A 24,014-nucleotide genomic window follows, 5' to 3' on the forward strand; every position below is an offset into this window, starting at 1 on the left:
GGCATTTTCTCCTAGTTGTTGAAGAAGAATATGGGCTTAGTATTATTTATCTAATATTATTATAGAAGAATAAAACTTTATTGAGGTCTTGGCCTAGAGACAGTATTATCATATATACATATAGAAAGGATGTCATACATTAATTACAATTGCTGATTTAAAACCTTTAAGTGGAGATTTTAAAGTAAAATATTGGAGAGTTTGTGTGCGACGGTACAAATAAAAGAGTTTGTGGATTCAGAGTTATATGTGATCATGCCAATAAGTATTACATGAGGTCTTAGTAAATTTGTGATTAAGTTCGGTGAAGAGCAATTCAACGGCAGAAACAGAAGCATTGATAGGGGAATTTAATGTTGCTGATATACTACCTTAGGTTCAATTACTCATTATATAGCAGGGGAAGAGGTGAAAAATATGATATACATCTTCACTGTCTTAGGTTCAACTATTCAAAAAAAAAAAATTGAATCATTTTAGTAAATTTTTTATTTGCAGAATTACCCTCATGGTTTCAAATCCTTTTTACCACCATACCAGACTCCCACTCCAACTCCAAACTCCTTTTACATAGCCAAAAAGTAAACCCATAATCCATTAAAATTGTTATATATGAACCATAGAATTTTAGTTAGATTCAGAGGTGACTAATCCTCTTGAACATGAGAGAAAGAGACTGTTTTTTGTTATAATTCTGCTAGTAACAAACTACTATTAGTTACATTTTAAATTCAAATTGAAAGATAATACAATCTAATCTTTTATTCTTAATCTCTACTGACACTTATATTTATCCTCACCTGCTATTGCATTTAAATTCAACTCCTTATCTCCTTCCTTGAGTTGAGACTTAGTAGCTGTGATATCTCTTGCGATGTCTGAATTCCATACCTAACAGAAAACTTGTTAAAGATTTTTTGTATTCTTATCTTTCCTCTTATATTTTCTTTTTCTTTTTTTTCTTCCTTTAAACATAATATTAATTTCAAAATACAACAGAAAATTCTACACCCTCTTTTTTTAGTTTTTTGTTATCGTACTTGGTATCTACGTATTTTATGAATTTTTTTTTAATTTAATTTTTTGCTCTTTTTGTTCAGCTATATTCAACCAATTGACAACAATTCAATCAATGCCATGAACCTAATATTTTAAATTCACATAAAAGAATGCTCCATTGATCAACTATCAATCGAAAACCGATCAAAAGAGCTAGATTTTTTGCTTTTTAAAAAAAAAAATAGCAAAATTTTAGGAAAAAGAAAAGACTTTTTTTATTACCTTTTATTTTCTACAATATATTTAGTAAAAAAAAATTATAAAAGAAAGGGTGCAAATTTTCAATCCTTCTATTCCCCACCAGAGTGTGCATAGTTTTTGAGGAGCAGAGTGAAGATTGGGGATTCGTGTATGAAGGAAATTTCCAAGAAGCTTCATTCAACGCATCTTTTCTTTTTTTTTTTTTTTGGAGAATCACGATCTTTTACTTAAGCATTCCGTGTTTCATTCACTTCAGTTGCGGGTCACGTACGAAATTTGCAAGGAAGCTTCGTGTTTTACCTTGCTTTTTGACCAGCCAGTGAATGGCAACGAGAAAACTGATATCCGGAGCCAGAGGAAATAGTGGTTTCAGTTTCTAGTTCTTTTCTTCTTTATATATATATATATATATATATTTTAGTAGTATCTCTTAATTTTAAATCCACATCTTTTTTTTTTTTTTTTTGAAAGGGAAATTCACATCTTTTTTACTCCTCCATCTCTAACTTTTCAATTTCAAACTCTAGGATTTTGCTATAAACCTAAATTTAAAATACTTTTAAAAATAGATTAAAAAAAATGTTGAGTTCTAGCTATGTTTTAAAAGCAATCAAGACAATGAGGCATGTATACAACTTCATAGTTATATTGCTATTATTGTAGTGCTTTTAGATTGATTTATTTTGTCAATTTGTTTAAAATAATCAAATTAAATATTTAAATTTAATGTATTTAAATTAATCTCTTACTTTGATGGTTAGTAATTATGAATCGGTAATTTTTGTTTCTTTATTTTAATGATATAACAAATATACTGGTAGTTAATTCATATTTAAAATTATGAAAAATCTAAGCATGATAATGAGTTAGTATCAAATTCTAAATAAAACATGAGTTAGTATCAAATCCATAAAACATTTATTGCGATAGATTTTGCAAATCTTGACTAACTCATTGCCCCTAGTCAAGAAGTTGCGTGTATTTCCTTGACCTTAGTCTTGAAGTAGTAGTAGACTAGTAGTTGTTGTTCTCATTTGACCCCAGTCTAGAAGTTGCTCAATAGTCTCTTCTTTTGAAGATAAAGATAGATAAAATATCAGATCAAGGACAAATGTTGAAACTAAGGAGGGAATAGGATACTTCAATTAATTTTCTTGAATTGTCCTTATTATAGAATACCTTCTTAGTTATATTCACATGATCCAAGAAGCTTTCATTCAATGTGTTTACTTTGGCATGGTGTACTTTCACTTCATTCAATGTATCTTTTTTTTTTTTTTGGTAAACAAGAGCTTCAGCTTAGATTAAATACTAGAGTTGAGGCAGAGCCTCTCAAAATACATGCCAATAGAGTCATAATACAAAAGCATAGACATGTCCATTGGGGGATCATCATAAATCCTAAAGTCTTATTCTTGAGTAGCTCCCTTCTTCGCCAAAAAGTCTGCACACTGGTTTGCCTCCCTAAAGCAGTGTTTGAGCTTAACTCTAGGCAACTACTCCATAAGGTACTTGCAGTCTGAAATGAGCACAAAGTGAGCAGTGTTAATACTAGTACTTCCCACCACCCAATCAGCCACAATTTTTGCATCAATCTCAATCTCCACTGCCTGCATCCCCATTGCACAACAGATCCGCAATCCATCTCGTAAGGCCCATAACTCTGTATCCACACTCGAAGAAAAACCTATAGCTCAAGAGAAGCTTTTAACCCAGCCACCTTCATGGTTTCAGATTAGACCTCCTTCCCCAGCCTTCCCTGGATTCCCAACAGAAGAGCCATCTATATTCAACTTATACCAATTCATCTCAGGTTTATTCCATCTCACACTAGCTAGTACCTTTGCTGCACGCTGCCTAGTCCGCCCAGCACAATAGAAAAAGTTTGTGGCTAGATTATGAGTCTCTCTAGCCAATCTGAAGTTTGGTTCATCATGCTTAAAAACTCTTTTATTCCTATGGGTCCATAAGCTCCATATACCAAAAGCAAACTGAACTTCCCATGGAATTTGCCCAACTGCCAGGTCCTTAGAGCAACTGCCAGGTCCTTAGAGTCCTTTAGATTACGCTTCAACCAGCCACATAGCCCGAAGTTAAAGAAGTCCTCATCACAAAGGGTGTTGTTCAAGTTGGTCCAGAAGTTTTTTGCAAAGATGCAATCTCTCAAGACATGGAGAATTGATTCACTACCCAGTCCACAGTATTCACATACCCCATTTTCAGCAATGCCCCTTGCAACCAGCAGCTCTCTGACTAGGAGGCTATGGAGATAACATTTCCATATAAAGCATTGGATTTTTGGTAAGGTATCCTCCTTCCATATCCATTTCCCTTCAAAAAAGTCAGCTTCTCCTCTTTCCCCTTTAGCAATTCTATAAGCACTCTTACCATCAAAGTTTTCTGAGGGTGAATAAGCCCAGCTGATACAATCAAGAGTGGAAGGGGACATTGGTATTGGTATAGCTCCAATTGTCCTCCCCATGACACTTGGTAAATCAAAGGAAATTTTTTGCAAATCCCACCTTCCATCTAGGATCATATCTTTCACCTGCAGTTGATCTTCACCTCTGTTGAGTGGTCCTATAATAATATTCCTAAGAGGCCCATACGATAGCCATTTGTCATGCCAAACATTTAAGTTGCTGTTTCCTCCCACTATCCATTTCGATCCTTTGTTGAAGACATCTTGCCCTTTCTTAATGGCAGACTAGGTACGGGAGCAAGGCCGCTTGGGGTTTGTGTATTTACTCCTCAACACCTTAGCCCAAATTTGGTCTTTTTCCACATGCATACGCTAGTTAAGCTTAGCAAGCAAAGCTACGTTTTGTGGCCTTGCCGCAGTCACTCCTAGGCCTCCTTCTTTTTTAGGCTTAGAGATTTTTTCCCAACTCACAGTGTGCAACTTCCTTTTCTCCACCGATGAGCCCCAAATGAAATTTTTGCTGGTTTTGTCTAATGCATCTATAATTTTCCCAGGGAGCATGACACCTTGCATCACATAAGCAGGTTTTGAGGCTAGCACAGATTGAGTAAGAACCACCCTTCCTACAAAGGATAAGGAGTGGGCCTTCCAACCCGCCAATCTGCCTTGGACTCTTTCCAACACAAAGTTAAAGTCTATATTAGAATAACCCGAGTGCTTCAGAGGAAACCCTAAGTATTTCCCAAGGTTTGGGGTATAGTGCAACCCTATATAGGTGCACAGGTCTTCTCTATCACTACTATTCACATTTGGAGAGAAATAAACACGAGACTTACTACTACTCACCCTCGGCCTCGAAAGTTCATAGAATAAATCTAGAGCATCCTTTATATTCTGACAGTTTTTCATATCCCCTTTCCCAAATAGAACTAAGTCATCGGCAAGGAAGAGGTGGGAGAAGGCCAAACCCCCCCTTGAAGCTCTTATTGGATCCCAAAGATTAGAATCATATTTGTCTTTAATCATATATCCAAGCACCTCCATGCACATGATGAATATGTATGGGGACAAAGGGTCTCCTTGTCTAATCCCTCTAAATGGCTGAAATTTCTCCAAAGCTCCACCATTCAGCAACACTGCTATACTTGAAGAAGAGACACAACTCATTATCACATCCACAAGATACTTAGGGATATTAAATAGTATAAGAGTGTCACATATGAAACTCCACTCCAATCCGTCATAAGCCTTTTCAAGGTCAATTTTTAGAACCATGAAACCCATTTTGCCCTTTTTACCACTCATAGTGTGGATAATCTCTTGAGCTATGATCATGTTGTCTAGCCCTTTCCTCCCTGGAACAAAGGCAGTTTGCATTGGAGAGATTATTCCAGGTAGGAGAGGTCTGATCCTCACAACAATTATCTTTTACTTTAGCATACCGTGTTTCATTTCTTTCAGTTGCACGTCACATATGAAATTTGCAAGGAAGCTTTGTGTTGAAAATTGAATTTTTCATGAATCATACCAGCAACTAACTCACATGCCTAAAAATTTAGCTAGCTTAACCTCCAAATGAGTAAATTGATCGTTAGGTTCACAAATGATGTCTTAGTGATGCACATATATATACTTAGCAGAAAATGCAAACCAAAAGAGCATTCTTTTGGAGTTTAGTTTTTCTTTTTTCTTTTTTGGCATGAAGAAAAGAGTGCAGACTGCAGAAACCACAAACCAAATTTAAAGTCAAAATAGACATAAAATTAAGCAATAGATATTAATTAAGGAGGTCTCGTTAGGGCACCAGATGTCATAATTTAAAGTAAAGAAAGAGGATGAAGATGAAGACCCAATTCAAAGAACATGGAATCCTTTTTGTTAGAAATGGCAAAATTGGGCCTGATTCGAACCTAAAATTTTTAAACAGAAGCAAAAATGCATGAAATCGTAACCTGACCAGACTAACTCGTGATTTGGCCCATTTGTTAAAAACTTTATTTTTTAAAAATAAATAATAAATCAAGACATTGTTGGCTTACTTATATGTTTTGAGCTTTATAATACAAAATTCAAACTCAATTTCAATTGATAACTATTTCTCTTTTTTTTTTTTTTTTTGGCAAAACGTGCCGCAGGATTCAGCGGAAATGCTGAATCCAAACGAGCACTAGTCACCTTGAATCTTCTCAAGTACAATTGGGTTCATTAAATTTTCAATAAATTATGGGTTTAAATTTTGGCAGTGTAAAAGGGGTTTGAAGTTGCAGTGAATAGTTTGAAAAAGGTGGGAGTTGAATTTTTTGGAATAGACTCAAAAAAAAAAAAAACAACAAAGATGACATCATATTCCCAAAGTTGAAACCTCAAAATCAACCATTGTCCATCACAGCCACAGAAGGTAGATTTCAGCATCATATGAATTACAACCATAAACTATGCATATAGATAATTGTAAGAAATTTTGTTTGGAGTATGTTAAAGGACTTACCGCAAATGCAGCAGCCCAAGCTTCCTCACTAGCCGTCACCGTGTTTGAAATGGGGTCCCATCCCATTCCTGTACGTGCGATGAGCTGGGAGAATGTGCAGTGCGAGTTTTCAGTCGTTGATATTTTTGTGTCAGTTGTGTCTTGTTATAATTTTTGTTCGTGCGATTGTTAAACTCAGTCATAACGATTGTCCAAGTTCCAGTCTTGAACTGCCCTTGGGGCATGTTCCCTTTAGCATCCTCTTCTAACAGGATATCAATGAAATGTTTCTCGACTGCCTCAGGCCACAACCTCCTATCCTCGGCATCAGTCATTCTCTCTTCCATCTAAATAAATGTTTGGTATACTTACTGGGCCCTTATCATTTGAAATTGTATGATATGTATGAACAAACATTAACTTCCTACTCACTAAAAGACCCAAAGCAGCAGGCATATAAGAGAAAATTGAACAAAACTAAAGAAAAAAATACATACGTATGCATTGTATACACATCAGTTTATCATACACTTACACCTACTGATCTCAAGTTCACATTAGCAAGAACACAGAGGCCACAAAATGAAGAGAAAATGCATGACCTAGGTACAAAGTTAAAACAGAACAAGCAAAAAAGATTCACTATAATTTTGTCAAAAGAAACTTACAGTTACACCTACTGATCTCAAGTTCACATCAACAACAACACGGGGGCCACAAAATGAAGAGAAAATGCATGAGGTATGTACAACATGCATGACCTAGGTACAAAGTTAAAACAGAACAAGCAAAAAAGATTCACTATAATTTTGTCAAAAGAAACTTACAGTTACACCTACTGATCTCAAGTTCACATCAACAACAACACGGGGGCCACAAAATGAAGAGAAAATGCATGAGGTATGTACAACATTATCACAGAACAAGCAAAAATGATTCAGTATAATTTTGTCAAATGAAATTTACACTTACACCTACTGATCTCAAGTTCAAATCAGCAACAACACAGGCCACAAAATGAAGAGAAAATGCACGGGAAAACCCCCAAAATTATAACAGAACAAGCAAAAATGATTCACATATTGAACAACCAAAATGATTCACATATTAGACAGACCTACCAGTAAGGGAACAACACGGGGAGCGGAGGAAGCAGAGGAGGACGCACAGGCTCTTTCAGAGGTGGATGAGGATGAGTGCAAGGCTTCCATCTGAAGAATATGTGGGGTTAAATAAGCCCTAACCTTTCATAATGAGAACTGATCTGAATATGGTTGGGATGTGAAAGAAAGCTGAAAGAAGTAATTAATAAAATTTATAAATCTTTACCTGCCCAAAGCCTTCGGACTGTCCGAGTAATGCAAAACCAGCAGCAGCTTCGTAGTACTCTGAGAAAATTATAATGTGATTAGACTCTCGGTTGGTGATGCGGTGTGTGTACAAGACGCGTTGACGAGGGTCAGTGAGGATCCGCTGGATCGGTGAGATTATTTATGGCGAGCTCAGCTGGGTCGGTGAGGGAGTTATGGAGGTTGAGGGGAGTTATGAGAGTAACCAGGGGTTTTTGAAGAGATGAGAGTAAAGGTAGGAGACAAACGTGAAGAAAAGCTGACCAGGTGGGGCCCAAGCTGTGTTCAATTTTATTTACCAAAGTGCCACTGAAATGTATTTTTGTTGTTTAAAATTAGCTCGGACATGATTCCAAAAATCAGTGTTCAAGTTGGGTGTTTTGAACAATACGTTTCAAACATCACTGAACAAAACGTATCTACCAAACACAGGTTTTAAATTTTGGACACTAGTGTTCAGTGTTTAAACACTGAACACTGTGTTTTGAAAAGGGTGACCAAACAGGTCCGAAATCTCTCACGTTTTGGGGTTTTAAAAAGTGGGAAGAATGGATTCTTTGACACGTCTTAATAACGGTTTGTTACTAATACTTAATAATAATGCCATGCCTTCATTTTTTGAAAATTGAAAACTGTCCAAAGTTAAAGTCACTGCCAGACTTTCTTCGTACTACTCCATTGAAGGAATTGTTGATCTACTACTGTCCACTTCTCCATGAACGTTGTGAAAAAGGGACCGGAGGGGACTGGCCAAAGATTTCTCACATCCCAAAAAATGAAAATTGATTACAAATATGTGCAAAGAGACAATTAACATCCAATTATTTTATTCAGACTGACACTTGTTTGTCTTCTTTTATTTTATTTTATTTCAAATATATCAACTCCCAGTTTGTTTATTAGATTTGAGTAAATAGATGGAAGTTTAGTGACCTCCAACTCTTATACAATTTTTTTTTTTGATAATTTGATATGTATAACAATGGGGGAGGGGTGTTTTGAACATTGGTTCTCCTATTAAAGGAGAGCAGGTTATGCCACTTAGCTATAAAGCTTTTGGCCTCATCCAGTTAATTCTAAGTTCTATTTTGTACTTCCATTCCACTAATTATGTATATCAATCCATTTCCACTGAGCAGGTTATGCTATTCTTTTGGGCCTGTAGTTGGAGGATGACGAGAGATGAACCGTCTCAATCACCAAATTCTTCGGGTTCGTGTTTTTTACGTATTCCAAATCTTCTTACTGTAATTGATAATACAGTGTGTTTTCTCACATATTAACGAACACTGAATATCCCAGTTTTGTTCAGTAAAATAATCCTGCCAATTGAACTTCATTCTTTGTATTCTTGAATCTGAAAGAATAAAAGATTTGAAATTGGAATTTATTTCCTCTTACTTTATTTTCTGTTTTTACAGTTGATTAATGAAGTATATATGAAATTAATTACAGAGATTGTTTCATAGTATAATCTGCTCGTTGAAAAATCATGATGTTTATTGGAGGATCCTCATTATTTGCATTTCATTGTTCTTTAATGACTTACCTAGAGTTGCATCCTTAATCCACAACAAACACTCATATTCATACATCACCTAGCAACTGCAGCAATTGTACATCCTTGTTGGAATCTTCATATTGAGACTTAATGAATTCAGCATAAGATACAAGTGACAAATTAACTTTGACATAATTGAGAGCCTCACCCCCAAAAGAAGTGGTGATTTTCCCACTACAAGCCAGCCTACTATTGAGCAGCAAGCAGATTGTTTGAACCTAGTCCAAAGGATTGGGAAAAGATGTGTTGTCCAAAAATGAAGCAGAAAGTCAGAAACCTTGTTGGCTATCAATGGTACTATAATTTTGTTCTTTAATATTTAAATATTTCAGTTGTAACCTCTTCCACTGTTTTCTTTGGTCTTGTTTACTTTTGTTATATGTGAACAATTGTCAAGAATCCTTAAAGGATCATCATTGGTCAATCCAGGGTGCTGAGTGGAGCACAGCCATCTGGTAGCTAAGAACATAGGTCAATTACTATTCTCATTAATGGTCTTTTTTCTTTCTAATTAATGGTCTTATATCTTTCCAACACATTTCTCTTCCATTAATTCTTCTTAATCAAAACAGCCAATTTATAAAGAGAACTTAAATCAGCCTCACCTAAATCTTGTAGCTGAAATAATTTTGTGCAGGATTCATGGCAATGTATGCTAATTGTGATGTGGATTGTTGCTTGATTCCTGAGTCACCCTTTTACCTGAAGGAGTTGTTGGAGAATTTGGAAATAAGCTAATCCAGGACAAGACTCTGCTGCTATCTAAAAAATTTAAGGTATAGATACGAGGATGTATTGCCTTGCTTTGGTGTTGAATTTGTTGTTTCCATGCCTGACAAGTGTGCACAGATCACCATTGAAAGTTAGTATACAAAGAACTGAGGAGTATTTGTGTAGCAACTAATTCTAACTTTATGCCTTGGCTATAATTTCCCTTGTTTTGCTTTCAGCTATGGTAAGACCTATAAAGTAATTTAAAAACTGCTTAAGGCACCCCATTTTAGTTAGACTAGAATATTAAATCTAGTAGCCTACAACGTGGTGAATTGGTTGTCACTAGCTTCCATTTGGCAACATTTCAAAATTGTCAGTCCTTATACAACATGCAAATGTAAGAACCATTGATTTCATTGTAGGAAAATTATGTGGGGGTAAATGATTCCCCCCCCCCCCCCCCCACCCCCCCCAAGTGGCAAGAAATTCTAATCGTAAAGATGAAAAGTTCTTCCAAGTAATCACTAATCACAAGGTCAGTAATTATCAATTTATGAATTTATAGCTTTAGTTTTTGGGGTTCAGTATACTATCTACTTTGCTAATTATCAATGTTTTATGTTGTGGATTTTGGAGGTTGAATATAGAAGCATATAGATTTCTTGTCCTGGTGATTGAATAGTTTTGTGCCTTGGTAGAGGGGGAAGAGTGGGGGATGACCCCTGTTTCTTACCATTGGTTTGATTGTTACAAAATTTTGGAATGAAATTTTGAATTTGAACATACCTGAAGTTGAAATCACTAGGTGAAGAAAAAGAGATTAGGGCATTGAATTCATATTACATTGGTTCAATCTGGGCTCTTCAATTCTAATTCACCTACAGGTACTTTTATGTTCTTTTTCTTCTTGTGATGCTGTTACATTTGCTTTATAATCCAAGGTCAGTAACTTCTATCTCCAGCCTTTATGGGCCCAGGAATATTTTGAATTCATTCAAGAACATCATGCACAAATGTTTCGTCCTCATTTGGCCTCATCCAATCTAAATATAATCAGAAGGAAGTGTTTGTAAAAAGGCCCAATATCAATTTCAAGATGCAGCAGCAGCAAGGTTAACCTGGAATGCTAGTTTCTTTAATAGTCCATCTAGTTTGATAACATATGAAAAACAAACTAGGTATTTTTCAGTGGTACCTTTATTTAGCTTTCCGTCTATGATTTTGAATAGTTGAAACCTTTTATTTTATTTTATTAAAGTAACATTTTTTTAGAAGAAAGAGGGAAGCTTTCATAACTAAAATCTATAATTGCTAATTTTGTAGTCTTAATGTTATAGGGTTAGGTACTTGCTATTTATCAAGTTTCTTAGTCAGTATCTTATGCTTGTTCTGTATCAGAGCCAATTTCTTTCTCAGCATCAAAGAGTGCAAAGTATGGGAAGTGGCAGCCAGTAGGGATGAAGTTATTATCAATACATTGGCTTCATTAGTTGGATTAGGTAACAATTGCATAATCTCTTTACCCAGAACAACATTATTGGAAGTGAACTGAATTTCTAATTGGTTTATTGTGACTTCTACGCTCTCTCAGGTTAATCATGTTTAACTAGAGTTTCCTCAATTTGCTCATAAATATTGTTTTTTCTATTTTCTCCCCTTCTTTTGTCCTGAATCCCTAACCTTGTTTTTAAAATTTTGTAGTCTAAACCTACTGGAGAAGTAAATTTTATACTGGTGAAAATTGTTAAGCAGGGCTGCTCCCCAGATAGCCTTGTCTTACAATTTGGCACAAGATAGCTGATTGATGAAGCTCCACAGGCAAAGCTCATATGCCAGAATAACGAAGCTCCCTTTTTTATTCGTCCTGAATCATTGACCTTGTATATAGAACTCTATGCTCAGTTCATGGATGCAACAAAAACTGATAGATGATGCTCCATTCAACATGATGAATGTAGCATGCCATGGATGTCAAGCACTTATGCATGAACAAGAAACTGAGCAATTGCCTTTATGTGTATCTGTAAATTATTCTTTCTCAATCTTTATTTTGAATGTGAATGACGTTTATCTCCATCCAAGCAGATGCTTGTATTTCTGGCAAAATTGATTTGTATAAGCCGTGCTTTTGTTAAATTTCACTTTTTTGATGATTGATATCCTAAGATAGTATTGCAGCTGAAAGAAGTGTTAGTATTTAATAATCATCAATAAGCAAGTTGCTCGGTTCATGTTTGTTGTGCTTTTGTGTGGACTTGCAAGCTTATACAACTAAAATTCAAGTGCTGTTGGTGCCGCTTCCCATAAGTTATAGATAGGGACCAGTCAGCTTGGTTGATGAGAATTTGATGCCCTTCAATTTTAATTTGTCATTGTGGCCTAGAACTAGAACTAGAAGCATGGTGCCACCGCTTTTTAGAGAAACACTTCCCTGGAAAAGAAAGCCACTCGGCCCAAGCATGCTTTTGCTGTAAATGTATGTTAAAAGAACATTGGTGCATAACTAAGTGAAATAATCATGTCACCTCTGCCCAGCTTTAATGGTTACAGCACTAGTAATATGAGTAATTAGGCAATAAGCGTTGTCCATTACTAAAAGCAAAACATCCAGCACCATACCTAAGCTCCAAGAGCAATCGCATTAGCTCATGCAAACTTTCAGTTTATTTTGCACAAAAAAAGCTATTTTTTCTATTTTAGACACTTATTTTTATAAATCCACATCAGTATATCTATTTTATACATTTATTCGATAAAATATTTATTCTTTTACAATTTTTTATTATTTCCTCACTTACTACCCCTCTCTCTCACATAAATGTGTAAAATTGACTACTTTTTATATTTTGCAAAATTTTACATGAGCTAATGCGGTTGCTCTAATATTAGTCCATCACCATTAGTGATGAGCGGCTGCAATACAACAACAGGTAACATCACAAGTCTATTTTTAAAGGATTTTGCTAATGTGTGTCCTAAGGGCACACAATAATTAATTATTTTTGAAAAATAATTTCTCAGGAATTGAAAAAGTATTGACATTTTTTTTAATTTTTGAATTTTGTTTTTCAAAAATAGATGGTTTAATGTGCACACACATTAACCAGACCCATTTTAAAATTATTCCACATTTTTCCTGGAGTAGGAGCCACATTTTTTTTTTTTAACTCAATTTCAATTGATAACTATTTCTCAAAAAAAAAAAAAAAAAAAAAAAACTTCAATTGATAACTACAATACTACTCAAGGTAGTCAATACCGTATCAGTACCAGCCGTACTGGCCGGTATGTACCGTACTGGTATGTATACCGGTATCAAAACATCAACGTTTCGTACCGGTTTAAATACCGGCCATATCGACTATGTACTGGCCATACCGGCCAATTTCGGGTAATACCGATCGGTACCAGGCGTACCGGCTGGTACAGAAAAAAGTTTTTTATTTTTTTTTATTTTTTTAAGTTTTGTAATTTTTGAATTTTTGTTAGGATAGAATGGTAACTTATTTGCATTAACTTATTAGTATTATTTGTTTTCTTAGTATGCAATGGTAACTTTTAAGCTTTCTATTTTTTATATTGTATTTTTTTTTCTTTTAATTGATACTAAAGTCTAAATCCATAAATAATTAGTTCTAAATTAAGGAAATGTTTTATGGTAAACTTTTATATTTATTATAATACACACACACACACACACATATATATATTTATAAATATAAAAAATAGCGATAAATCTAAAACGGTACACCGGTATTGATCGGTATCCAAAATATATCGTACCACTGGCCAAACCGGTACAGCCTCCGGTACGGTATTGACTCCCTTGATACTGCCATGTGATTGTTATTTATTTATTTATTTATTTTAATATTGTTAATGTTTTTGGATAACGCCTTGGTGCTAGATTAATTTGACCTATTTATATTTGGTAATTAAAGTAGACTCCAAGGGTTACAAAAGTAATTCTCCCAAATGTGCCTCGGAATCAAAAGTAAACTAACGAAGTCTTTTTTTTCTTTTTCTTTTTTTTTTTTTTTGGATAACCGATTAGAAACGGAATTAAATTAATTGACGTAGGTTATTTTCGTCAATTTGGTGTAGTTTGTAACATATTGCAACAAAAAAAGATTTTGAAGTATTCTTTTTAATTGTTGGGCAGGTTATCTGTGACAATTCCAAATGTGAGTACCAATGCACTTGGTTATGGTGCATTCCTCGGCCTCTATGCAAACCTCAGATATCAGTTGTTAAGTGGATTTGATAGAGCAATGATCAGCCACTTTGATGTTATTGGAGTGGCATTGTTTTTTAGCACAGCTTTGAGGTCCGTTTCTTCTCTACCAAGTCATTCATGTAAACCTGACAATAGTGCTGGTTCACATTACTGACTTACGTAGTTTTTGCATTTTCCCATGCTAAAGGAAGGGATGTTTTCAAACCTCTCTCTCATTCTAATTTATTAAATTGATATGATATTGTTGGGGATTTTCTTCATTGTTGATATACTCAATATGTTCACTTAGTTGTATAGTCTTCTAACTGTAGTGGCTTCTCTTTCATTATTTTAGCTTTTGCTAATAGCTTATTCATTTCTAGGAAAGAGCTTCTTACTCTATTCTATTCTATTCTATTATTTATTTATTTAGAACAAAATATGTGCTATTCTGTTGGGTTTATATTCTTGTCAGTCTGTCAGTATATATTTTATGTTTGCCTCATATGCTCTGAGAATTCCACCTGGTGGCATTAGCATTCTGTGTCTCCATGCTTCTATGTCAAAGGACCCATTTACATATGATGCCAGATTATTTATTTAGGTTTCTTCCTTGATAAATTCCTTCTGTAAGTGATAGATTTGCAATCTTTGTCAGAACTTGTTAATATGCATCCACATATTGATTATATTGAAATCCGTAACCATAGATTATGAAAGCTTATTTGTTTGATTGGTATTGGTGTCCAAACTTTATGTACTTAAAATAATTGTCCCTGCCTTTGTATACTTTCATCAGAGCTTGAGCAGTTTAACTTTGTTAGTAATCATTGTATGCAGGATTTTGAATGTTCCATTAGGAGAGAGATCAAGGCTGGCATGGTTAGGCGTAGAGGCAGATTCACTGGTTCAATCAGATAGTCTCTTGAAGATTTACAGCAGACCCTCTGAGGATGTTAATAGGCCATCTTCAAAATGGTTTATATCAAAGAATGCTATAGTTTCTGGGCTTGGGCTCCTTGGCATCAAACAGGGGACTGTTGACTCTGCTGCTGATGGGGAACCAGCAGCTCCCAAGGCACGGAGAAAGAGGATTGTCCGGAAGAAGGTGACTACAAGTTGAGCATAGTTCTGTTGATCTAATCACTATCACTGTCCAATTTTGCCATATGTCGAAGACATTGAGAGCTTGCTCACCAAAATTTAGAGAAGGAGCGGGTGGGAGGTATCCATAATGATTCATGGCTGCTTCTGCAGTGGGGCAGCTGAGAGAAAATTTAATGACTAGTACAAGAATAATATTTTTGGGGAGGATTTCTTAATATATTTTTTTTCCCTTTAAAGTACTTGCACTCTAAATTGACATGTATAACAATGCTGTATTCAGAATTGATTGTTCTTGAAATTTTTTTATAGATTGAAGGTTTAGTTACGATATTACACCTTTTTTTTTAATGGGAATATTACATTGTTTTTAAAAATAACTTCTAAACATTTCTTTTGGGCTCTCAAACTGTCAAGATTTCACAAAACCTGTTTGTAATGTCCCAAAAATTCAATTCTTTTGAATTATTGCCATCATTCTCCTTAGTTATAAATGTTAAATCTATTCTATTATCAAATGATCCAACTGCAAATATTGTAATGAACTTCTGTACATTCACCGCAATTGAGTCAGCATTCAATTCAAGTAAGCCTTGTTTACAAGGGTGGTCTTTTATCCTTGAAAAAGGATGCAAGAAACCATGCTCTCTCCTGACTAGTTTTATGTATCGGATACATGATATATCAGCTTTATTTTTGCAACCTTTTGTATCCCTTATTGCTGGGATGGGAACATATTTCGTACCCCTTGTGGGTGTGATAAATTTTTTAATTTGTTACATCCCAACAGGTGGGATTGCAATTTAATCCGTTACATCTTAGCTGGTGGATTACATTTTTTATCTTTTGCAAGTGGATGGATATCATTTTATGTGTTGTCTATCCCCAGTACAAGGGTCAAAACTTGTAGCACATTAACAAGGTCTATGGCAACAAAAAAAAAAAAAAAATTTCTTGCTACATATGGCAATGAAACACCTTTTGCCGGCTAATGTTTGTCATCATTTTCGTCGCATAATATATATATATATATATAAGCAACAAAAAGATTGTGTCACATTGTATTTTCCTCACCTAAAAAGGAGTGCCATAAAAAACCAGCATTATCTCCTATATTTGTATTTATTGTGACTTACTTATTATTGTTTGTCTTTAATGCAATACAACATAAACCTTCCCTCTAGCTACAGCATTGGAAAATGTGCCCTAAGATCACGTCCCTTTAACCAACCTTGGAGGATGGCATAATGTTAGGACTCTTTCCTAACAATAAGGGTTCAGGTACAAAGGCATCGTCAAACAATAAAAAAACATTAGATCCCATGAGTATTGTCAAGCCTCATGCATACTTTCAGGTGTCCCCAAGCTTTGTCAAACACCCCAGAGATCGTTAGGCCCCTTAAGTGCTCACCTACATATATGACAATAGTAATATTTACTCGTTTGATACAAAAAATGGCAGACAAAGCAATGCATGACTGATGACCCTTCATACTTAGCTCCACACCATTTACATGTGCACCACTCTAGTATTTCCATATGGAAAGAACTTTCACACTACGCCCAAAAATCCTTCTACACATTCGTATCCTCCAAACATGGAAAGTTATGCCTAAAGATCTCAAAGCATTAACTTTATACTCTTCTTATAAGGAAAAAACCTACATTCACAGGATCTTAGTTAACTCTATACCACTTTATAAGCATCATCCCCTCCTTTCCAAGATACGTAAAATTTCCTAGCTCTCATACGTTTGAAGTTATTGGAGATTATTCAATTCCATAGGTTGATCTTTGGTCTAATTAGTATCTTGTTTCCCTTTGCAAGTCCTCAAATTGACAACCCTTGGAGGTTCGAATTGTGTTCTAGCTAGAGAGCTTGTGGTTCTCTTTCCAACTTGCTTTCTTACTTATACTTTCATAATTTTTTTTTATAAGATTTATACTTTCATATTTTTTTATAAGACTTATACTTTCATAATTATAATAATAATAAATAAATAAAAGGATGCAATTTTGTTTTGGTTAAGTGATTAAACTTTTAATAAAACTAGCTAAATTCCCACACGATGTACAGTGCAATTTATTATTAGTTTTCTCCAATATTTCAATAAGTTTGCCAAAAATATTATAGTTAATTGGTTGGCACCTCAATTTTCAATAAAAATATTCATGATTCATATCCCCAAACTATCTGTAAGGACCAAAAAGTCTGGTATGCGAAGCCCACCGAGTGTGATGGGATGATCTTGTTTCAACTTTGGTCCAAGTCAATAAAATTTATAAGAGATGGAATAGCACAACAAGCGTGGAGTCTGCCCACGAGTTACTTATCACTCAGTATTTGAACTATATTACACAATGGTTCTTGTGGGGCCTAAGGACTCAGCAATCCAAGCCCACTTTATATTTGGGCCCAAAGGCCCATGCCGAGGAAGTAGAAACGTCCGAGGATGAAAGTAGGAAGCCCAGGTTCCCAAGAAACCTCGCCGAGGACTATCATGTCCTCGACCAGCCAAAATCACAGAAGGGAAGAGCAACACGCCACTAAAGGCAGCCCCCCGAAGAATCCCAAGAAAAGGACAAGTACAGTGGGTCAGCCATGGAAGCATGGTAGAGGAGCAATTCCAGGAAGAACTATCACCTCCACATTAAATGCCCACAACTAACATTCTGGCCGCATTAATAAGGAAATGACCCCTAAGTAATGTGGTCTAGGTTGCTGCAGCTCATAGAAAGCTGAAGAAAGTGGCTGATGGGACAAGCACTCAAGTAGTAACCTACACGATCAACAGATGGAAGACCAAGATTAACTAGGAGGGAGTATATAATGTAAAGAGGTCCTCTAAAAAGGGGGGACACGGAGAAAACAGAAAAGAAGATAGTAATTAGTAGGATCTTAGAAGCTTTTGTAACCTGATATTGAGAAGAGCAATAAGAACTACAAACCCTTCAGTTTAGGGCCGAGGATAGGCTTTCACGTTTCAAATCCGTTTCCTAGTTATTTAATCCTCTTATAACCATGTTTAGTTGTCGCAATCCTCACTAGGGCCTAGTTCTTAAACCCATTCTATACAAATTCATTGTATTGGACTAGCTGGGCTTGAGTCCACTCATCCAAAGTCAGAAGTGCTCAAACCCGGTTCCTACAATTGGCGCCGTCTGTGGGAAAGGACTTGTGTGTTAGTAAGGGCAACAACCAAGCATGGTAGGATCAGGTCCTCATCAAACAGGCTCCCATCGGCCTGAACCAGCTAGATCCCAACAACAGGGTAACTTTCCTAACCTCGAGCATGATCGAAACGAAGAAAACGGAAGGTTTTGAGAGGGAAGTGTGCACACCATCCAAACCAGTGGGAGCCACTCCCATGGAGGCAGTCACGTGCTCCAGAGACAAAATAACGACCAGGTTGTGAAATCAGAAGAGGTTAAGAGTCACGTATCCTAGAAGCAAGATGACAAGCTGGCTATGCAGCGAGAGATAAATGACCTGAAGAGAAAGTTGCGCCATGCACAACGAAGGCGGCCTCATTCTAGCCCTGACGTGCCCTTCGATGATGAAAGTGACGATGACTATAGGCAAAGATCAAGAACTCCTCCAAGCGAGACCTTCTCTCACGAAGAAAAGCACTACCGGAGGTGCGCACATAAAAGCCCACCTCTTAGGGGCTTGGGAAGTGACGCCATGAGCAAAGCACTAGACTAACTCTGTCGTGCGGGGCAAGTACTTGACATCATAGGCCCCCAATTTAGCTGCCCACTTGGCAATCCTGCCAGTGTAATTGGATTTCCTTAGAAGAGCTTGCAATGGTAGCTGAGTGAGCACTACCACTATGTGGGCCTGGAAATAATGGGGGAGTTTCCTGGCCGCGTGCATAATGGCCAGTACTGCTTTCTCCAAAGGCAGATAGCGCATCTTCACCTCTTGCAAGGATTTACTAACATAATACACGGGCATCTAGGCTCAGCCCTCATTCCTGATTAGGACGAAACTAATGGAGTGCCCTGTGACTGCTAGGTAGGCATAAAGTACTTCCTCATTGTTGGGTCAAGATAGGATTAGCGGATTGGACAAGTATGCCTTGAGGTCCTCAAACACCTAAGCGCATTCCTCGGTCCACTGGAAATCTTTCCATTTATGGAGCAGCTGGAAGAAAGGGTGGCATCTATCTACAAACCGAGAAATAAACCTGCTTAGTGCCACCGTCATCCCGGCCAACCTTTGTACTTCCTTGGGGTTCCTAGGGGGATACAGGCTGTTGATGGCCCTAATCTGCTCTGAGTTGACTTCAATTCCCCAACGAGTTACCATGTACTCTAGGAATTTTCCCAAGCCTACTCCAAAAGAACACTTGGATGCGTTGAGCCGTAACTTATGTTCCCTGAGTACCAAGAAGGTTTCTGCCAGATCAGTGAGATGATCCTCTGCCTTTTTACTTTTGACCTCTATGTCGTCTATATATGCCTCCATGTTCCTCCCGAGTTGTTTTTCGAATATCCGAGTTACCATCCTCTGATAGGTTGAGCCGACGTTTTTGAGGCCAAAGGGCATTACATGATAGTGAAAGTTACCAGTGGGGGATCGAAAGGCCGTTTTTTCTTGATTGGTTATAGACAGTGGTATCTGATGATAGCCTTGAAACGCGTCCAAGAAACTCATCTGCAAATGTCCCACTGTGGCGTCTACTAGTTGATCTATCCTGGGAATGGGGAAAGGGTCTTTCTGGCAGGCTTTATTAAGGTCCGTGAAATCTACGCATACCCGCCACTTCCCGCTTTTCTTCTTCACTACAACAGTGTTGGCCAACCATTCGGGATAAAAGATTTCCTTAATTGCTTCGGCCTACTTCAATCTGCTTACCTCTGCCCGGACTGCCTCGGTATGAGTGTCAGAAGATCACCAAGGAGGCTGTTTACGCGGCGTGGGCCCGGGGTTCAAAATTCAAGTGATGGCACGCTAGCTCGAGACTGATCCCCGGGATGTCGCCTGCATTCCAGGCGAACACATCCATGTTTGCCTTTAGGAATTCCACTAACTCTGCTTTCTCTCTAGGGTGCAATTGCGACCCTATTTGGAAATATTGCTCCTCACTTGCTCCTACTAGTACTTTCTCCAACTCCTCAGAGGACTCCTTCGAGTCCTCAATCGGCTGCTCGTCGGCAGCCCCTTTAATTGCAATTAGACCGCATTTTTATCACTAGAGGCTGGATTAGGCAAATACCGCGCAACTGTCGCTACCAAGCATTGCCGGGCCATGGCTTGATCCCCCATTAGTTCCCCTACTCCCCCGCGAGTGGGATACTTGATCTTAAAATGCAAGGTTAAGGGGACAGCTCCTACGGCATGCAGCCAGGGTCTGTTGAGGATGGCAGTGTATGGGGAAAACGCCTTTACCACTATGAAATTCACTTGGACTTCGGCGCCATCAATTTGCACGAGCAGCTTAATCATTCCTCGGGGAACCACCATTTTTCTGTCGAATCCCATCAGCGGGGAGTCACATGCATCCAAGTCTTTGAGCTTTAGTCCTAGCCCTCAGTATAAGTTAGGGTACATCATTTCAGCATGGCTTCCTTGGTCAACCAGCACCCTTTTAAGGTTGTAACCCCCGATTCTCACTGTGACTACCAAGGCATCCTCGTGTGGTTGTTGGGTTCCCCACTTGTCCTCCTCTAAAAAACTCAGGTCTGGGATCATCGCTCTCGGTTTTTTGTGATGCCAATCTCCAACTTTCGAATGGGAGCTCCCCAATACGGATATGACCTAGGGGTTTGGCCTGGTGCTACCCCTTGGTCCGGTCAGAATCATGTTAATGGTGCCTAAGGCTGGGTGTGGGTTATCATTTCCGCGCAACCCTATCCCCGAGTGCCCAATCTATTCCGTAGGCTGATGCATGAAGTGGCTGAGTTTCCCAGCCTTTACCAGTTGGTTAAGGTGGTCTCGTAGTGTCTTACAATCTTCCATCGCGTGGCCTTTGTCCCGATGGTAATGGCAATAGAAGCTTTGGTTTCTCCTGGCCGGATCCCCGCCCATTCTGTTTGGCCATTTAAAGAACGGCTCATCCTTTTTCTTTTCTAGTATCTGGTGCACTAGTTCTTTGAACAGCGAGTTGACCATGTGAACTCCTTCGGAGGCTGGGCAGCCGGGGAAGTCCTTCCGTTGTCGATCATTATGGTATCCTCCTCCCCGAGGGTCTCTTTTCTCAGGGTACGCTTTAGCTTTGCCTTTCCCTTGTATTTGGTCCTCCTCCAACCTCTTGTATGTCTCTATGCGATCCATGAGCTGGCGCATGTTCGAGGGAGACTTGATCGTTAGTGATTTCCTCAGGTCATGCTCAGTCGGGATGCCAACTTTGAAGGTCCTTACTGCGACGTCTTCGAAATTCTCTTCCACCTCATTATACATTTCCCAATACCAATCCGAATAGGTCTTGAGGGTCTCCCTTTTTCACATGGCCATGGATAGTAGGGCATCCAACAGCCTAGGGGCCCTACTACAGGTTATGAAACTAGCGTTGAATGCCATGGTCAGCTCCTCAAAGGACCGTATTGTCCCCTTCTCCAACGCGTCGAACCAGCGCATGGCCACAGGCCCGAGATTAGAAGGGAAAACCTTACACATGAGCGCTTCGTTGCCAGCGTAGACGACCATCTTCTGATTGAAGTGACTGACATGCTCTACAGGGTCCGTTCTACCGTTATATAAGGTGAACGTTGGCTGGGAGAAACAGCGAGGGAGCTTAGCCTTGTCGATCCTCCTAACAAAAGGGGACTTGGAGATTTGTCGTAAGGCCTTACTCATAGCGTCACTTCCCCTGGCGTGATAAGAGGGTACCCTTTTGCGCCTATGGTTGCCTTCGTCCAGCCCGTCCCAACATGAGGAGGCTGAGTAGATTTCACTGGGCGGGGTCCTGGACCTGTGCTGGTATAGTCGGTCCGGGCTTCCCCATGATTCCTCACTCGATACGAGGGACAAGCTCCTCCTATCGCGTTTTCTTCTTCTTAGCTTCCTGCGCAGGCGATCAACCTCTCGTTGCAACGCCAATGTATCTTACCCACGCGAGGCTTGACTCTCGTTCTGGGGATGATTCCGTTCAGCTCGCCCATTGTGATGCGACCCTCCTGCTGCACTGGGGGCCCGCCACCTATCCCTCCTACGCTCCAAGTTAACGAAGGGGTTCTCCTTTTGTGATCCAATCGACCCTTCCTCGCCTCAACCCTCGTTCGTCATCACCACTCGAGACAGATCCGCAAGCGCTTGCTATTCCCACAGACGGCACCAATTGTAAGGACCAAAAAGTCTGGTATGCGAAGCCCACCAAGTGTGATGGGATGATCTTGTTTCAACTTTGGTCCAAGCCAATAAAATTTATAAGAGATGGAATAGCACAACAAGCGTGGAGTCTGCCCACGAGTTACTTATCACTCAATATCTGAACTATATTACACAATGGTTCTCTCTCCCAAAGAATCCCTGACCTCTTCTTTATATAGCCCGTCCCCATTTCATCCTCTCCATCCATCTCTACTGAACTTTCGTCCCTTTCCAACACTTGTAACCCTCCCCCTCTGAAGCAGGTGGTAGCGGTAGCTGATGTAGCTGTGGCCGACACTGCTCAGGTCACTTCCTCATTTAATGCGGCTGATAAAGCTAGTGTGCGCCATTTCATATTGATGTGACAGGCAGCCACAACCCTAGCAGCTTCCTGTCTGCCATTGACCTCCACCTCTTTTAGCTTCGCGGCTCTTCCCTTGGCGCATGGTGCGGTGCTTCAGTGGATCTGACCCATTCCTTGAGTGCTACTGACCTTTGGACCCTTGCCCGTGTTGCGCTTGGCCCAGTTCCCCGGCCTTTCCAATTCCTCCTCGGGCCTCGGCCCAGTAGTTCGATCCTACGACTTCCTTCCTGGTCCTCGGGTACCCACACTATCAATGTATAGAAAAAAAAAATTGAATAAATTTCCTTGTAAAAAATTGTAATCTTTAGTTATTTTATAGACAAAATAGAAATGATACTATATATATGTGTGTGTGTTCACAAATTGAAAATTGCTTGATATAGTGGTTAATATAGATAAGCATGTTTCATGCCTACTAAAAAAATGCATATATCCTTCAATTATTGTATAAATGTAGAAAAATTATATTAAACACACACACACACACACACACACACATATATATATATATATTACATGTGACTAAAAGGAGTTAGGAAACTTAAAGGACTAAGATTTATTTTAGTGAATTAACAAATATTTAATTTTTTTTAATGGCTCTTGTGTCAATTGTTGTCAAAGCAACTAAACATGAGTAAGAATGTCATATTCTAAATTTATTATTATTATTCCAACTAAAAATTATCTCTTAGATAGAATTTATAAAAATAATCATATAAATTAATAAAATAATTAATGCACAACTATAGATAATTAATATAAGCATTTACTCTATTAGCTAATTTAATGAACTAATACTTTGATATAAATGCAAACTTTGTTAATTTAGAACCCTAAATACTAACTTGAGATTTCTACTTTTATATATATATTGATGGTTAATTTTTCATGGCACTGTATATTCACTCATTCGTAGCTTTATTATCACTAGAATATTAGAGTTATTGCTCAACGAACTACTAATCAAGAGCGGTGGGCGTTTTGGGGACAAGAGCCGGGATTCAAATCTCCAGAAGGGAGTTTTCACACACATATACACTTAGATTATGTTAGAATAAAAATTCTATCTTGTATAAAAATTAAAAAAAAAAAAATCAAGAGTGGTGGGAGAGATTTTTCTCTCTTTTATTGTTTTCTATTCATTTGCCGTTCTAAGGGTTCACAGGAAAAAATGGGTATAGTCGAAGATAGGCATTCCCCCCCCCCCCTTTTGCCACTAATTTCTCATTTATTTTAACAATT

The 24,014-nt window shown here is 38.0% G+C and overlaps 1 protein-coding gene, 2 long non-coding RNA genes and 1 pseudogene across 6 annotated transcripts; 3 read left to right on the forward strand and 1 right to left on the reverse strand.

The window, feature by feature from the left end:
- Positions 1-3,300: 3,300 nt before the first annotated feature.
- LOC136067776 (uncharacterized) lies at positions 3,301-15,426 on the forward strand. Of its 2 annotated transcripts, none has more exons than XR_010629193.1 (3): positions 3,301-5,076; positions 13,936-14,100; positions 14,830-15,426. XR_010629193.1 is itself a non-coding variant. In XM_065774037.1 (3 exons), exons 1-3 carry the CDS (start codon positions 3,524-3,526, stop codon positions 15,110-15,112), a joined length of 486 nt encoding a protein of 161 aa, XP_065630109.1. In that variant the 5' UTR covers positions 3,301-3,523; the 3' UTR covers positions 15,113-15,426. The 2 variants fall into 2 exon arrangements, 1 of the variants encoding a protein (XP_065630109.1); XM_065774037.1 differs by having other exon boundaries at positions 3,301-3,561.
- On the forward strand, positions 8,139-10,223 carry LOC136067797 (uncharacterized). Its single transcript, XR_010629214.1, has 3 exons — positions 8,139-9,353; positions 9,489-9,530; positions 9,697-10,223. It is a non-coding gene; the product is annotated as an uncharacterized LOC136067797 (long non-coding RNA).
- Positions 10,257-11,945, forward strand: LOC111991850 (uncharacterized). Of its 3 annotated transcripts, XR_010629215.1 has the most exons (4): positions 10,257-10,657; positions 10,736-10,951; positions 11,172-11,272; positions 11,475-11,945. It is a non-coding gene; the product is annotated as an uncharacterized LOC111991850 (long non-coding RNA). The 3 variants fall into 3 exon arrangements; XR_002880783.2 differs by having other exon boundaries at positions 10,257-10,951; XR_002880784.2 differs by having other exon boundaries at positions 10,257-10,885.
- Positions 15,427-20,629: 5,203 nt separating the features above from the next.
- On the reverse strand, positions 20,630-21,895 carry LOC112027009 (uncharacterized; annotated as a pseudogene).
- Positions 21,896-24,014: the final 2,119 nt, after the last annotated feature.

Source organism: Quercus suber, unplaced genomic scaffold (genome assembly GCF_002906115.3).
Source record: "Quercus suber isolate HL8 unplaced genomic scaffold, Cork oak 2.0 scaffold_85, whole genome shotgun sequence".
NCBI classification, from domain to species: Eukaryota; Viridiplantae; Streptophyta; class Magnoliopsida; order Fagales; family Fagaceae; genus Quercus; species Quercus suber.

Bases quoted from the DNA above. Each gene is read 5' to 3' on its own strand.
- LOC136067776 (XM_065774037.1), top strand. From the start codon at position 3,524: ATGGAGATAACATTTCCATATAAAGCATTGGATTTTTG. The intron at 3,562-13,935 runs GTAAGGTATCCT...ATTGTTGGGCAG, and splicing joins TATAAAGCATTGGATTTTTG to GTTATCTGTGACAATTCCAA. The intron at 14,101-14,829 runs GTCCGTTTCTTC...CATTGTATGCAG, and splicing joins TTTTTTAGCACAGCTTTGAG to GATTTTGAATGTTCCATTAG.